Source organism: Crocuta crocuta, unplaced genomic scaffold (genome assembly GCF_008692635.1).
Source record: "Crocuta crocuta isolate KB4526 unplaced genomic scaffold, BGI_CrCroc_1.0 scaffold168, whole genome shotgun sequence".
NCBI classification, from domain to species: domain Eukaryota; kingdom Metazoa; phylum Chordata; class Mammalia; order Carnivora; family Hyaenidae; genus Crocuta; species Crocuta crocuta.
In genome coordinates this window covers 5,255,952-5,272,972 of record NW_027532591.1, presented here as the reverse complement: position 1 = coordinate 5,272,972, position 17,021 = coordinate 5,255,952, and the positions used below count along the sequence as shown (strand labels likewise).

General features: G+C 36.9%; 1 protein-coding gene across 1 annotated transcript in view; it reads right to left on the bottom strand.

The window, feature by feature from the left end:
- The window catches only part of SCP2 (sterol carrier protein 2), a 135,895-nt gene that overhangs the window by 56,139 nt on the left and 62,735 nt on the right, over positions 1–17,021 (bottom strand). The window contains exon 11 of the mRNA XM_077779776.1: positions 11,455–11,562. Coding sequence (XP_077635902.1) covers positions 11,455–11,562 — 108 coding nt within the window. The remainder of the gene's footprint in view (positions 1–11,454; positions 11,563–17,021) is intronic.

Genomic DNA, 17,021 nt, shown 5'->3' with positions numbered 1-17,021 from the left:
TAGAAAACTTATGAAGGAAATTGAAGAAGACACAAAGAAATGGAAATATATTCCATGCTCATGGATTGGAAGAATATTGTTAAAATGTCAATACTACTCAAAGCAATCTACACATTCAATGCAATCCTAATCAAAATTGCACATTCTTCTCAAAGCTAGAACAAACAATCCTAACATTTGTATGAAATCACAAAAGACCCCAAATGGTCAAAGTAATATTCAAGAAAAAGACCAAAACGGGAGGCATCACCATCCCAGACTTTAGCCTCTACTACAAAGCTGTCATCATCAAGACAGTATGGTCTTTGCACAAAGACCAATGGAATAGAATAGACACATAGACCAGACACATAGACACAGACACATAGACCAATGGAATAAAATAAGGAACCCAGAATTAGACCCACAAATGTATGGCCAACTAATCTTTGACAAAGCAGGAAAGAGTATCCAATGGAAAAAAGACAGCCTCCTTAACAGATCGTGCTGGTAGAAGGGAACAGCAACATGCAGAAGAGTTAAACTAGACCATTTTCTTACACCATACACAAAAATAAACTCAAAATGGGTGAAAGACCTAAATGTGAGAAAGGAAACCATCAAAACCTTAGAGGAGAAAGCAGAAACCAACTTCCTTGACCTCAGCCGCAGCAATTTCTTACTTGACACATCTCCAAAGGCAAGGGAATCAAGAGCAAAAATGAACTATTGGGACCTCACCAAAAAAAAACCCTTCTGCACGGCAAAGGAAACAATCAACAAAACTAATAGGCAACCAATGGAATAGAAAAAGATAGTTGCAAATGACATAGCAGATAAAGGGCTAGAATCCAAAATCTATAAGGAACTCACCAAACTCCACACCCAAAAACCAAATAATCCAGTGAAGAAATGGGCAGAAGACATGAAGGGACACTTCTCCAAAAAGGACTTCCAGATGGCCAACAGACACATGAAACAATGCTCAACATCACTCATCTTCAGGGATATACACATCAAAACCACAATGAGGTACACTGAGGTACCACTTCACACATGTCAGAGTGGCTAAAATGAACATATCAGGAGACTATAGATCCTGGGGAGCATGTGGAGAAACAAGCACCTACACTGTTGGTGGGAATGTAAACTGGTGCAGCCTCTGGAAAACAGTGTGGAGGTTCCTCAAAAAATTAACAATAGAACTCCCCTATGACCCAGCAGTAACACTACTAGGAATTTACCCAAGGGATACAGGAGTGCTGATGCATATGGTCACATGTACCCCAATGTTAATAACAGCACTTTCAACAATAGCCAAAACATGGAAAGAGCCTAAGTGTCCATAAACTGATGAATGGATCAAGAAAATGTGGTATATTTATGCAATAGAATATTACATGGCAATAAGAAAGAATGAAATCTGGCCATTTGTAGCAACATGGATGGAACTCGAGGGTGTTATGCTAAGTGAAATTAAGTCAGGCAGAGGAGGACAGATACCATATGTTTTCACTCATAATGTGGAACAGGAGAAACTTAACAGAGAACCATGGGGGAGAGGAAGGGGAAAAAAATCATTAAGGAGAGGGAGGGAGGCAAACCGTAAGAGACTCTTAAATACTGAGAACAAACTGAGGGTTGATGGAGGTGGGGGAGAGGGTGAAAGGGGTGATGGGGATGAAGGAAGCACTTGTTGGGATGAGCACTGGGTGTTATATGGAAACCAACTTGACAATAAACTATATAAAAAAAAAAAGAGCTTAGACTCTAGAAATACATTGCCTAGGTTTAAATCAGCTTTTCCACTAGTTTATTGATTTGGGGCAAGTTACTCTGTCCTGTTATTTTTCACTTTTATAAAACTTAAATAAAATATGTTATATATTTATATATTCCACTTATATAAAGTATAAAAATGGACATGAGAATTAAATGAGGGATACTTAGAACAGTGCCCAGAACTTAGCACTGCATAAATGTTTGTTGATGTTGTAATTCAGAAAACATCAAAGACAGAGCTTGCAGAAGTGAGAAGGAATTAAAGACGTCTGGGAAAAGCAAACAGTCCAGGTTAATTTAAACATTTGTTCTCATTTCTGCATCTCCACATCCAAAACCCAGCTAGATATAAATGCTAACACAGATCCTCACCTGTGGTAGGTAATTAATAAATCTTCATCTTGCCATATCTCTTTCCTTTTGTCTTCTCCTCATAGTTCTGGTTTATTCTTTGCCTGAGTTTCTGTAGCAGGTGAACATTTACACTTCAATAATTTCTATTCAGGCTACCAATCAAGTTATCAACATCTGTAAGATCTGTAAGTTTGCACCATAACTATTTGCGTTATCACATTATCTGTCTCTTGTATGCTTCAGAAGGGCAATGTTTTCTTGTATATGCTAGCCCTAGATCCCAAACTCAGCTGTGCAGGAGAAGCTCTTGGCAGAACTTAAAAGTATGTAAGTTGTTGGGCTCAACAAGACATAGGGGAGAGAATTTCCAAGGAAGGACAGGAGTATATACATTTTTTAAAGCTACAGGAGATTCTATATCAGCACATCACATAGACATAATGTTTGAGAGTTAATTACTTACAGCACCTAATGATAAAGTGGTCATACTATAAGCATTTGTTGAATTTTCATGGACTGAAAAATGGAAAATTAGGACCTAAAACTAGGTTGAAGCCATAATGGAAAGGCACTAAATGCCAGGCTTAATTTGCACAAAAGGCCAAACTAAATCACTGACCTCCAGCTTCAAAACAACAATCTCTTGTAAGGAACTTTATCTTAAATTGCCTTCATGCCCTTTCGGGAGATCACAGACATTAATATGCATTTTCAAAAATTGGAAATAGCTAATAATAAGCTAAAGTGAAATTTTACTTATTCATTGTATTTATTTATTTTTAAAGTTTATTTTGAGAGAAAGAGAGAGAGAGAGGGTGAGAGATGTGGGGGAGTGACAGAGAGAAAAGGAAAGAGAGAATCCCAAGCAGGCTCCGTGCTGTCAGCACAAAGTCCAATGCGGGGCTCGAACTCATGAACCATGAGATCATGACCTGAGCCGAAATCAAGAGTCAAATGCTTAACTGACTGAGCCACCCAGGCACCCCACTTATTCATTTTAAATAGTGTTCAGTAAAGGTTAATGCAATATATGTGAAAGCACATTATAAACTAAAATAAAATAAGATACTATTATTTGGGCACTAATAATTTAAAACTCTTAAGTTTTAATGTGATTTTTCTAATTTAAAAATCTGAAAGGAATTCATGATTTTAAACTGACAATAAATAAAATATTCGCTTCAAATGCTTAAATCTTTTTTTCTTTCTTTTTTTTAAATTTTTAACGTTTTATCTATTTCTAAGAGAGAGACACAGGGTGAGCAGGTGAGGCTCAGAGAGAGAGGGAGACACAGAATCGGAAGCAGGCTCCAGGCTCTGAGCTGTCAGCACAGAGCCTGATGTGGGGCTCAAACTCACGAACCATGAGATCATGACCTGAGCCAAAGTTGGGCACTTAACCCACTGAGCCACTTAGGTTCCCCCTTCCTGGAGTATTTTAGGTTAGCTTTTTAGTGCTAGGGGAAATAAGTAGATGACCTGTTGAGATTGACAAAATTGTTTACATTTAATTTTTAAAACTCCAGTGTTGACAAGATTATAAAAAAGAAGTACTCTCACACTATGCTGCTGAGAATATACATTGAAATAGTCTTTTTTGAAAAAAAATTTGGCAATGTCTACCAATTTTTATGATATACTATCCTTTGACACAGTGAGGCCATTGTTTTGGATTTACCCTGAGTATACATACAAAAGTATACAAAGACACAGGATGCTTATTACAGCATTGTTTATAATAGCAAAATTGACATCACATATATGTCTAGTAGGTATGGCTAGGTAAATTTCTTATAATGAGAATACCATGCAGGCATTAAAAAGAATAAAGAATATCTATAAATGATAATATAAAAAGATTTAAAGATGTAAGTAAAGCTGTCTACAATGTTGTAACTATACATATATAATACATGCATAATGAAAAGTTGTGGGGTGCTTAGGTGGCTCAGTCAGTTAACCCAACGCCTGATTTGGGCTCAGGTCATGATCTCATGGTTCATGGGATGGAGCCCTGGGATGGAGCCCATGGAATTCTCTCTCCCTTTGCTCACTGTCCCTACCCCACTCATGTGCATGTACTCTTCTCTCTCTCTAAAAATACATAAACACTTAAAAGAGAAAGATTGTATATAGCCAAGAAATGGAAATAATACACATGTCCACCTATAGATGAATGGATAAAGATAGAGTACACACACACACACAATGGAATATTACTCAGGCATAAAACAGGATGAGATGCTGCCATTTGTAACAATATGGATGGACCTAGAAGGTTAAGTGAAATAAGTTAGAGAAAGACAAATACCATATGATTCTACTTATGTATGGAATATGAAAAACAAAACAGATTAATGGATAAACAAAAAACAGAGTTAGATCCATAAATACCAAGAACAAACTGGTGGTGCCAGAGGAAGGGAGTAGGAAGATGGGCTAAATGGGTGAAGGAGAGTGGAAGACAGTAATGAGTAAGTGGAAGACAATGGAATGAGTATGTCATGGGGATAAAAGATACAGCATAGGGAATATAGTCAATGGCACTATGATAGCATTAAAGGATGACAGATGGTACCTATACTTGTGTTGAGTATTGCATAATGTGTAGACTTGTCCAACCACTATGTGGCACACCTAAAATTAATCTAACATTCTGTGAAAGTATACTTCAATAACAAAAAAAGAAAGATGGTATAAACACACATATAAATATGCACTTGTATAAGCATAACAATTTTGTGCAGAATATAAAAAAAAATTGTAAAAGAGGTTGACTCCAAAAATAGAACTAAGGGTAAGAAGGAAGAGAAAGATGTGTTAAATGTTAAAATTTGTGATCCTGTTATAATATTACAGACAATGACAGTCCTTTGGAGAACTATTTGGCAGTTTCTTACAAAGTTAAACATACACCTGCCTTCTGACTGAGCAATTTTACTCTGGGTTATTAACCCAAGAGAAATGCAAAAGGTGTGTCCACAAATAGATTTGTACAAAAATGCTCATAGCATCCTTATTTTTAATGGCCTCAAGCAGGAAGAAACTCAAACATCCATCAACAGGAGAATGGATAAACAAACTGGTATACAGAATACTATTTAGCAATAAAAAAGAATGAACTGCTGACACAAAAAAATTTGGATCAGTCTTAGCCTGACTGAGGGGGAAGAGTCTGGAGAATGGGGAATATGTTTGAGGGAAGTCAATGTTCATCTATGTTGTAGCATCTGTCAATAATTTATGGTGTACGAATATTCTATTGTATGAATATACCACATTTTGTTCATTCATTCATCAGTTGATGATTGACATCTAGGTTATTTTCACTTTTTTGGCCATTATAAATAATGCTGCTATAAACAAATTGTGTTTTTGTGAGAACTGTGTATTTTATTACATGAAAATTATACCTCAATTTTAAGACTATGGATATGACAATCATATTGTTACTATATAGCATGATTTCTGAGTGAATAACAGAACAAAAATATCTCAGAATGGCAAACACAGTTAATTATAATAAAAATATGTTCCTTCAGAGGAGAAAAAAATTATGTGTCAATAAGAACAATTAACCTGAGGAGCACCTGGGTAACTCAATTGGTTAAACATCTGACTCTTCATTTCAGCTCAGGTCATGATCTCATGGTTTGTGGGTTCAAGCCCCACACTGGGTTCTGTACTTACAAAGTGGAGCCTGCTTGGGATTCTCTATCTCCCTTTGTCTCTGCTCTCCCCCCCACCCAAATAAATAAATAAACATTTTTAAAAACACACAACCTGAAATGTCACATTCATCTCTGGGATGAAAAAGAAGTTAAAAAAAAAAAAAGAAAATGAAAAAAGAGTTTTTAATAGGAGAGAGAGGAAGCTGACTGAAAGGAGAATTTAAATCACTGTCTCTATTGCAAACTGCTACTTTTTGTCTTTTCAAAAATTTAGTTCCAGTATGGTTAACACATGGTGTTATATTAGTTAGAAGTATACAATATAATAATTCAACAATTCTATACATTACTCAGTGTTCACCAATATTAGTTTACTCTTGCCACACCTGGATGGGTCAGTCATTTAAGTGTCTGACTCTTGATTTCGACTCAGGTCATGATCTCACAGTTTGTGTGATTGAGCCCTGCTATCAGCACAGAGCCTGCTTCGATTCTCTCTCTCCCTCTCTCTCTGTCTCTGCCTCTCTCCTGCTCGGTCTCTCCTTCTCTCCTTTCTCTCAAAATAAAATAAACTTTTAAAAAAAGATTACTCTTAATCCCCTTCACCTATTTCACCCCCACCCCCACCCCACCTACCCTCTGGTACCCATCTGTTTGTCCTCTATAGTTAAAAGTCTCTGTGGTGTTTTTCTTTGTTCATTTGTTTTTTCTTAAATTCGACATGAATGAAATTATATATTTGTCTTTCTCTGACTAACTTATTTCACTTAGCAGTATGCCCTATAGATCCATTGTTGCAAATGGCAAGATTCCATTCTTTTTTGTCTGAGAGAGAGAGAGAGGGAGGGAGGGAGGGAGAGTACATCTTTATCCTGCTTCCATAATTTAGCTCTTGTAAATAAAACTGCAGTAAACATAGAGATGCATTTATCTTTTCAAGTTAGTGTTTCAGTCTCTTACAGGCAGCATGTAGATGGGTCTTGCCTTTTTATTCATTCCGTCATCATCATTCCATTGGATTGGAGTGTTTAGTCCATTTACATTTAAAGTAATTATTATAGGTATATACTTACTGTAATTTTGTTACTTATTTATGTTTTTGTAGTTCTTCTCTGTTCTTTTCTTCTCTTGCTCTCTTCTCTCATGGTTTGCTGGCTTGCTTTAGTGATATACTTAGATTCTTTTCTCTTTATTTTTTGCATTATGTATTACTGGATTTTGATTTGTGGTTACTATTAGGTTTATATATAACATTTTATGCATACAGCACTGCATATTACGTTGATAGTCATTTAAGTTTGAACCTATTATTTAATCTCCCCACTCCCACATTTTAAGTATAGGGTGTCATAATTTATGTCCTTTATTCTGTGAATCTCTTGACTTATTTTTATAGATATACTTATTTTTACTGCTTTTATGCTTCCTACTTTTCTTACTCCTACTTATGGTCTTTCCTTTCTACTCAGAGTCCCCTTTAACATTTCCTGTAGGACTGGTTTAATGGTCATGAACTCCTTTAACTTTTGTTTGTCTGGAAAATTCTTTCTCTCTCCTTCTATTTTGAAGATAGCCTTGCTAGATAGAATATTCTTGGTTGCAGGTTTTTTTCTTTCAGCACTTTGAATATGGCATTTCCTTCTGGCCTGCAAAGTTTATGCTAAAAAATCAGCCAACAGCCTTATGGGATTCCCCCTGTATATAATGGTTTTCTTTTTTCTTGATGCTTTTAAAATTCTCTCTGTATCACTACTTTTTGTATTTTAATTACTACATGTCTTGAAGTGGACCTCCTTGGATTGATTTTGTTGAGGCCTCTCTGTGCTTCCTGGATCTGGATTTCTGTTTCCTTCCCCAGATTTGGAAAGTTTTCAGCTATTATTTCTTCAAATACATTTTCTGTCCCCTTTTCTCTCTCTTCTCCACTGGGACCCCTAAAATGCAAATGTTATTATGCATGATGGAGTCACTGAGTTCCCTATTTTCATTTATTATTATTTTTTTTCTCTCTCCTGTTCAGCTTGATTGCTTTCTATTACTCTGTACTCCAGGTTGCTAATCCATTCTTCTGCTTCTCTAGTCTAATGTTGATTCCATCTACTGTGTTTTTAATTTCAGTTATTGAGTTATTCATCTCTGATGGGTTCTTTTTTATGTTTTCTATCTCTGTTGAGGGTCTCACTGAGGTCCTCACTCTTTTCCCAAGGCCAGTGAGTATTTTTATGACCATTACTTTAATTCTCTATCAGGCATCCTACTTACTTATCTCTGTTTTGTTTGGCTCTCTTGCTGTGATTTTATCTTGTTCTTTCATTTGGGACATATTCTTTTATCTCCTTATTTTGTCTAACTCTCTGTATCTATGTGTTAGGAAAGTCAGCTATGTCTCCTGCTCTTGAAAGTAGTAGCCTTATGAAGAAGAGGTCCTGTAGTGCCCTGCAATGTAATGTTCCCTGTTCACCTGAACCTGGCACTTCAGGGGTGCCTTCTATGTGTGTTGCTTGCATCCTACTATTGTGCCTGAGCCGCTTTTACCTTCAGTCCAGTCCTCTGCAATGGCTCTCTCTACCTGCTGCAGATAGGGTTTGGTCCCTGTGTTGTTAGTGGGCCAGTCTAGAGGCACCTTGGGCTTGACTAAGTCAGACTGAGCATTTGCCAGAGATGTAGTAACACCAAACATCAGGGCACTGGCACTTTTCCTGTGTTGTCCCCTGAGAAGCTTTCATTGGTGGGCAGGTCCTGTAGTGAGACCAGATGTCTGCCGCCAGCCCACAACTGAAACTACAGCTGGATTAGTATATATGATTATTTTCCCTTTTCCCCAGGGCAGGAATCACTTTGGAGTGGTGCGGACCCCTTTTGGGGCTTTTTGCACACTGCCAGGCTTGTGGCACTGCTTTGGGTTGACTCCAGCCAAAGGTATATAGGAAGAGACTAGTCCACAGGAGATGTGGAGGCAGGGCATGTAGTAGCAGCAAAGTCTATGCTGGTCCACTGCAGGAGGAGACCTGCAACTGCCCCATAAAACTCCTACTGATGCCAGCCAGGTTGGAGGATGGCAAATCTGTGGAGGCTAGACATGCTTTTAGCAAGCTAAGTGGAGAGTGTTGGCATTATGCTGTTTCCCATACATGTCCATGTGTCTAGGCTGAGGGGTAGAGGAGGCAAATGGCAACTGCTACCTCTTTTGTTCTTGGAGAAGCCTCCCAAAGATCCCTGCCCTTCTAGCACACGCTCTGAGATCAGTGTACAAATCTCCCTCCTGTATATACCAGGTGTTTTTCAGACCACTGTTTCTATGCTGTATCTCCACAGGCATGTTATGTTGTGCTATCTCTTTAAGGGCAGGGACTCAGTTTCCCATGACCAACCCAGTTCTCCCAGAGCTGAGCCCACAGATTTTTAAAATTCCAGCCCTGATGATTGTAAGAACTTGCAAAATTTGACCCCTCTGGTTTTCAAAGCCAAACAGTATGGGAATTTGTCTTCGTCATACAGAAATCCCATGCCTGAGATGCCTGTTTCTCTCCCCTCTCTGAACCTGCCATGTCCCTCCCTCCTGTGGACAGCCCCACAGGTCTCTTTAGCTCCCAAACACATCTTCCCACTTCCTATGCTCTTCAATGTGCCCTCTTCTCTATGTTTAGCTGTGGAGAGTATGTTCTGTCAGTCTTCAAATCATTTTCTGGGTTATTTACATCAAGGTAGGTGTTATCTACTTGTATCCATGGGACAAAGTGAACTTGGGATCTTTCTGCTTCACCATCTTCTCCAGAAATGCAAACTATAACTCTATGGGGCCTCAATGACCATACCACAGAAATAGTTACTATCAGACTTCTTTATGTCTCATTAGCAAAAAGTCAACATTGATGTAAGACCTAACTCTTTGAAGGGATAAAGGAAAGAGTTTAATCTATTTACCAAAGGGAGAAAAGTAGTTTTAAAATGTCTGTGTAGCATAGGCAACATAATTATATAGAGAAATTGATGCCTTGAGGCTGTCATACTAGAAGAAAAAAATTACTTTCTCTATAAATTAAAGAATGTTCTTCTCCTGAAATAGTTATAAATTTTCCATATTGTGATACAAACAATGACTTTATTACCAAATACAAACAGTTAGCTGGTCCATTATGGCATCCTTTTACAGAAATTCTAGGAGGAGAATACTAGCAGTTATTTTTTTCTACCCCATTTTGGGAACTCTGCTATATACTTCACATATCCATATTTCCTAATTTAATCCACAGAACAACCCTGTAAGGTAGATATAGGTTGTTTATTTATTCCCATTGTACATATTAAAAACAACAACAAAAACTAGGAGGAACAAGCTGTATACTGAAAAGAATGAAGAGGCTAAGATCAAATCCAAGACTTCACTCATACAGAACACACACCTGCAAATGAGGTACATCAACCTTTCCATTCACAGCCACTGCTTCTAAAAGTTAATCTGCGCTATTGTTGCTACTTCCCCACTTCTATTTCTTTCTGCATTCCCATGTGTTTCTATGCAAAACATTTCAGTAAAATTGTTCCAGTACTTCCAACGACTTGATAATAGACATGGGGTTTACAAATATTTTGGAAGTGCTTAGAAATATGCTGTTGTAAAAAATCCCTTACATTATACATAAAATGGCATAACATTATTTGAAGGTAGATTGTAGTTAAATTAAAGATGTATGTTGTACATCCTAGAGCAACCACTAAGAAATAAGAAAAAGAAAGAATTCAACAGAAAAGAGAAAACAAAATACTAAAAATCATTCAATGAATAAAAAGATAGCATGAAAAAGAGAAAAGAACCAAAGAACAAACAAGACAAAATAAATAACAAGGCACTAAACTATAGTTTTACTGCAACTATCTAGGTGTGCACGTTTGTCTACCTGCATCTGACTCTCTGTCTACAAGTATCTATTTACTAGATTATAAGCTTACTAACTTTAAGAGATGAAGAGAAATAAACCAGTTAATTGCTGTAATGAATATATTGTTAAGTCTAACTTCACTATTTTGAAACTTATAAAATATTTAATATGTAAGACATATGAAAAAATACAAAGCTCAGCTATCTTCATAAAAACAAATCCCAGATTTCAGTGCTAAATTATTTTATAAACTTTTTTGTGTAATTTCATTTTACAATTAAGGAAATAAGAGTCAAAGTGACTAACTAATTGATAACTAATCAAAATAGTCACATGGCCAGTCAGCAGTAAAGCCACAGTAAAATTCTCATTTCATAACATCAAGTCCAGTTCTCCAAGAGAAAAAAAATTTCCCCGTAACACCAACCAAATATACAACAAATAATGTGCTCATTTCAAATTATTCTTATCCCATCTAGCAGGTCTAGCAAGATCTCTATTTGGAAACATTTTAAGTTAAATATTCACTTATTTGAAAAAAATCAAACTTAAAAAATATATGTATGTTGAATTTACAGTTTCACCTAATTCAAATTCTCATCAGTTACGATTACTGAAATGCACTATACTTACAGGAAAATTAAAAATAACGTGACTAAACAATCACTTAAAGCACTGGCTACCAGGTTCAGAGAATACAATCTTTCATTCAAACCAATGGCTAAACCATTCATACCAAAAATGATAACAAAAAAAAAAAAAATTAGGAAATGTATGTGTGGTATTACCTGTAGCTCCCAGTGGATGTCCCTTTGAAATCAATCCACCACTAGGATTTATGACCCACTTTCCTCCATAAGTGTTATCTCCCCTATCAACCAGTTTTCCACCTTGTCCTAAAGGAAAAATAATATTCATTAAGATTAAAAATAACATTGGTCCAAACGACATATTTTTTTAAATTTCAATATAGCCAAGATCTTCTTATAGCAAGCATTTCTTAACAGTTCAAACTAACATCAAACTGATATAAGCACTTCTTTTCTTAATTTTTTTTAACATGTATTTATTTTTCAGAGGGCATGGAGGGACAGGGAGAGAGGGAAACACAGAATCCAAAGCAGGCTTCAGGCTCTTAGCTGTCAGCACAGAGCCCGATGCAGGGCTCGAACCCACGAACCATGAGATCATGACCTGAGCCAAAGTAGGATTCTTAACCAACTGAGCCACCCAGGTGCCCCCTGATATAAGCACTACTAAAAGTTACACAATTAATATTGAGTAATAAATATTTATATTTTCAGAATATTTTCTACATGAAACAGAGCTCCTATTAGTTCTTAAGAGTTCTCTGGCTTCCAAAACTGCGGCAAATATAACAGAGATTCAAAGACCCTGAATAATGGAAGCAGATCCAGTATTATAACTAAAACAATTGCATCTGCTTTAAAAATCCATAATTGTGCCCAATGTTTTAATATTTATTTTCAATTGCACTGTTATATGCTCTGTAAACATTCTTAGCAAACAGAGAGGAGAGTGTGGGACATTAAATGAAGGACAGGGACATGAAATGAAGAGAAGTGGCTGAAAATACTGTTGAGCCATAAACATAAGCTTAAAACAAAATGAAAATTACAGGCTTGGTGGCTTCAACATTCCTATCAACTCTCCAGTCACTCTTCCGAGTAGTTAAGGAGTAAATAAAAATCCATGTAGGGTATAAAATATTCTTCCAACTGGTATTTCTGATAATGAAGTGGAATCTCCAAAGAAAGATGGTGGTTATGATACTGTCAGAGGTGGCTAATAGCTTTTATGTACTCACTTTGTGTCAGGTTTTGTTCTAATTATTACATATATTTACATAATTTAATCCTCAACACTATGAAGTACGTATTATCATTCCCATTTTACAGATGAGGCAACAGACACACAGATGTTAAGTAATTAGCCCAAGGCAACAGCATGGGATTAATCTAGGATTAATCATCAGGCAGCCTGGCTTCATAGCCTGTGTTCTTAGCCAATGTATTTTATTGTCATCAAAAACCAAAGAGTTTCTCTACTGGTAAAATGAAACACACTAATCACAAAAATTTTTTATGATTCATATTTCTTTTTTTATGATTTTATTTTTAAGTAATCTCTACACCCTACATAGGGCTCAAACTCACAACCCTGAGATCAAAAGTCACATGGTCCTCTGACTGAGACAGCCAGGCGCCCCTATGACTAACACTTCTAATTTCACTTTATTTATTTATTTTTTTAAAGAGATTTTTTTTTAAAAAAATGTTTTATTTATTTCTAGGAGAGAGAGAGAGACAGCGTGAGCAGGGGAGGGTCAGAGAGAGAGGGAGATACAGACTCTGAAACAGGCTCCAGGCTCTGAGCTGGCAGTCAGCACAGAGCCCAACGCGGGGCTTGAACCCACGAACCGCGAGATCATGACCTAAGTGAAAGTCGGATTCTTAACCGACTAAGCCACCCAGGCGCCCCACTTCTAATTTCACTTTAAATGTAGGTGGTAGATTAAAAACTATCCACTGAGGCATACTTTTATTTTTTGGTGTTTTTGGTGTTTCTGACATAGAAGCTGATACAAGGCTCTGGTCATAACAGGTATTTTACCTGCTATTACTGCTTTTAGAACTCCTAAATATCTATATCAAGTAATAGACTGAACACAAACCAAGAAGGGAATAACTCACTGCATGTTTGTTTGTTTGTTTGTTTTATAATATATACAACCCTATTAAGTATTAGATTCCAGTGGCAAGTTATCCTGAGCCCATCAACTAAAAGTGATCCAGAGATGAAAGTACTATAACAACCACTCTTACGGACCACAGATAAGAAAATAAATGGAAAGCAATTGTGTGCCACAAACTGCCCTCGAAAGTAGGGGATACAGCAATAATGAAACAGACAAACATCCCTGTTCTCATGGAGCTATTTACTTCATTGTCAGGAGCAGTGTAAGGAAGAGACAGACAATATGTAATGAAAGTAAGATATGTAACAGAGTGGTGATAAGTGCCATGGGGTGGGGGAAAGGCATGAAAGAGGGTACAGTAAATCTTGGGATCAAAAAGACAGTAAGGAGTTCACATTTTAAATCAAGTTCTGGGAGAAGTCTTCCACTTTGACATTTGGTCAAAGACCTTAAGAGAATAAGGGAGCATATCATATAAATATACGGAACAAAAAAGGCCCTGAGCTAGGAATAAGTCTGCAGTGTTTGAGGAAAGAGGCCAATGCAGCTGCAGCAAAGTAAAAGAGTCAGAGATGAAGAAGTGAGAGAGATGGGAGAGGGGAGTAAAAGGGAAAGATCGTATTTGGCTTTTACTCCTGAATGAGATGATCAGAGGAATGATATTGATTGTTGTATGCTTCTAACAGGACCACAAAAGCTTCATTATAGAGAATAAACTGTAAGGAGACAAGGCAGAAGCAGGAGGGGCAGATATGCGACTACAACAATAATGTAAACGAGAAATAATGGTGGTCTGGACTAGGCTGATAGTCATAAAATGTGGTAAAGTATGGTTATATTCTGGATATATTTAGAAGGCAGAGTACATAGCCACCAGGACTTAGAGATGGATTCCATGAGGGCTGTGAGAGAAAGAGAGGAACTGGAGCAACAGGAGGATGGGAAAGACTGAGGAAGGAGGAAGTCTGGGTCACAGCAGAAGCTCAATTTGGAATTAGGTTTGGGATGCTAACAAGACATCCAAAAAACTCCTGAAAAACAGGCAGCTGGACATATGAGTCTAGAGATCAGGGAGGTAGTTTAAGCTAGGGATATAATTTTGAAAGTCATCATCATATATCAAAATGTATATATATTTAAAATCTTGAGATTGGGTTCCAGTTCTGCTAAGGCAGCATATATATTCACTATAGCCTGTGTCTCCCACTGTTTACAATTGAAAACACTAGATAAAATACAAAAAACTACTTGAAGACTCTAAAAAGTCAACAAATGCAGTAGAATCATGGAGAGTTGAAACTTGGAGAAGCCAGTGTACAAGGGTAAATTCCATGTCTTCTCTTTTGAGGCTCTCTCAACAACTTTGTTTCAAGGGTGAGCACCGTCCTGGAGCAGACAGGCAGCAGGGCACCATAGGTAGCTTAAACTCTAACAGAAACCCCATCTTTCTAACCAGAGGAAAGAAACCCATACAGGTCAGAGAGTAAGAGAGAAAGCTCACAGAGGAGAGAGCCAGAGAAGAGGATCCTTTATTTCTATGTACGGCCTCAGAAGTCTCAGCCTCACTCTTGAGCTAAGCATGGATAGCCACTGACCCAAAGCAGCACAGCAAAGGCTTGAAGGACTGAATAAAGACTTTAACTACAACCCACAGAAGGCAAGACAGAAGTTAGTTATCTCAACACAACTGGGTTGACTGCTTGCTAAAACAAAAACATGAAGATTCTCTAGAGGATCTATACAGTGTAACCATCACCTGCCCAGGATACAATCCAAAATCAATAAAGAAAGAACCAGGAAAAGGAAAGTGCGACCAACTGTCAAGGGAAAAGATAATCAACAGATGCAAAACCCTAGAAGAGCCAAATGATAGAATTATCAGACAAAGACAAAAATAGCTACTTGGACTATGAGGTAAAGAAAACACACTAAACATGAATAAAAAGATATGAGTTCTCAGCAAAGAAATGGAAACTATGAAACGAGCCAAATAGAAACCTTAGAACTGAAAATACAATATTTGAAAATAAAAATTCACTCACTAGGGATAGGTTCAAGAGCAGACAGTGGATGGAGGAGGAGTCAGTAGATTTAAAGAGAGAGCAGTATAAAAGATCGAATCTGAAGAACAGAGAGAAAAGGAATTTAAAAATGAACAGAGCATCAGGTCTAAGATATGCATCACTGGAATCCTAGAAGGAGAACAGAAACAAAATGGGGCACAAAAAATATTTAAAGAAATAATGGTTAGACACTACACAAATTTGGTGAAAGACATTTTACAGACTCAAGAAGTTCAAAGAATCCCAAGTAGAATAAATTAAAAGAAAAAATGACTAGATACAGCACATTTGAACTGCTTAAATGTACTTCTCATTGGAAATGAGGTAGGCCAGGGAGTGAAACAAAATGCTTAAAGTGCTAAATCTGTCAACACAGAATTCTGTAACAACATAAAATTTCCTTTAGGAATTAATGCTAAGTAAAGACATTCTCAGATGAAAGAAAACTAAGAGAATTTATCCCCAGAAGACCTCAGAAAAACCTGGATCTGCAAGAAAGGAGAAAGATATGATATGATCTTTCATATGAGAAAAGATAAATATCTGGGTAAATATAAAGACTTTTATCTTCTTCATGTCTTTAAAAAATGCACAATTACTGAAAACAAAAATTGCAGTATCTGGGCATTTTGAATGTATACAGATGTAATACATATAACAATTATAACGTAAGAGTTGGTGTGAGGCAGAAAGGAGTTTGTAAATGGATGTATATGCTTGCAATGTTTCTATGTTTTATGTGAGGTAGTACAATATTAACTCTATAGAGACTGTGAAGGTTAGGTATGCATACTATAACACCTATATCAGTGGTTCTCAACCCAGAGATATTTTGCTCCCCCAGAGGACATTTGGCAATGTCTGGAGACATTTTTAATTGTCACAACTGTGAGGAGGTACTATAAGCATTTAGTGGGTAGAAGCCAGGAATGCTGCTAAACATTCTACGATACACAACACCCATAACTAAGAATAATGTAATTCATCAACAGTGTTGAGGTTAAGAAACCCTGCAACCACTAAAACAAAAAAACAAAACTGGGGGGTTAAATGGGTGATGGACAGGCATTAAGGAAGGCATTTTTCAGGATGAGCACTGGGTGTCATATGTAAGAGATGAAACACTGGGTTCTACTCCTGAAGCCAAGACTACACTGTATGTTAACTAACTTACAGTATAGTAATAAGTTAAATAGAAAATAAGTTAAAAAAAACTAAAGAGAGATGGCAAAAATCCAATACACAAAATAAAAGTCATACTAAAAATATTCAAATAGGGGAGCCTGGGTGGCTCAGGTTAAGCGTCGGACTCTTGATTTCAGCTCAGGTCATGGTCCCACAGTTGGTGAGTTTGAGTCCCACATCAGGCTCTATGTTGACAGTGTGGAGCCTACTTGGTATTCTTCCTCTCCCTCTCTCTCTGCCCCTCGTCGTGTGCTCTCTCTTTCTCAAATAAACTTTTTAAAGTCTATCTTTAAAAAATAATAAAAATAAAAATAAACATTTAGAACCAAAAAATTAAAAAATTAAAAAAAAATAAAAATATTCAAATAATCCAAAAGAAAGCAGGAGA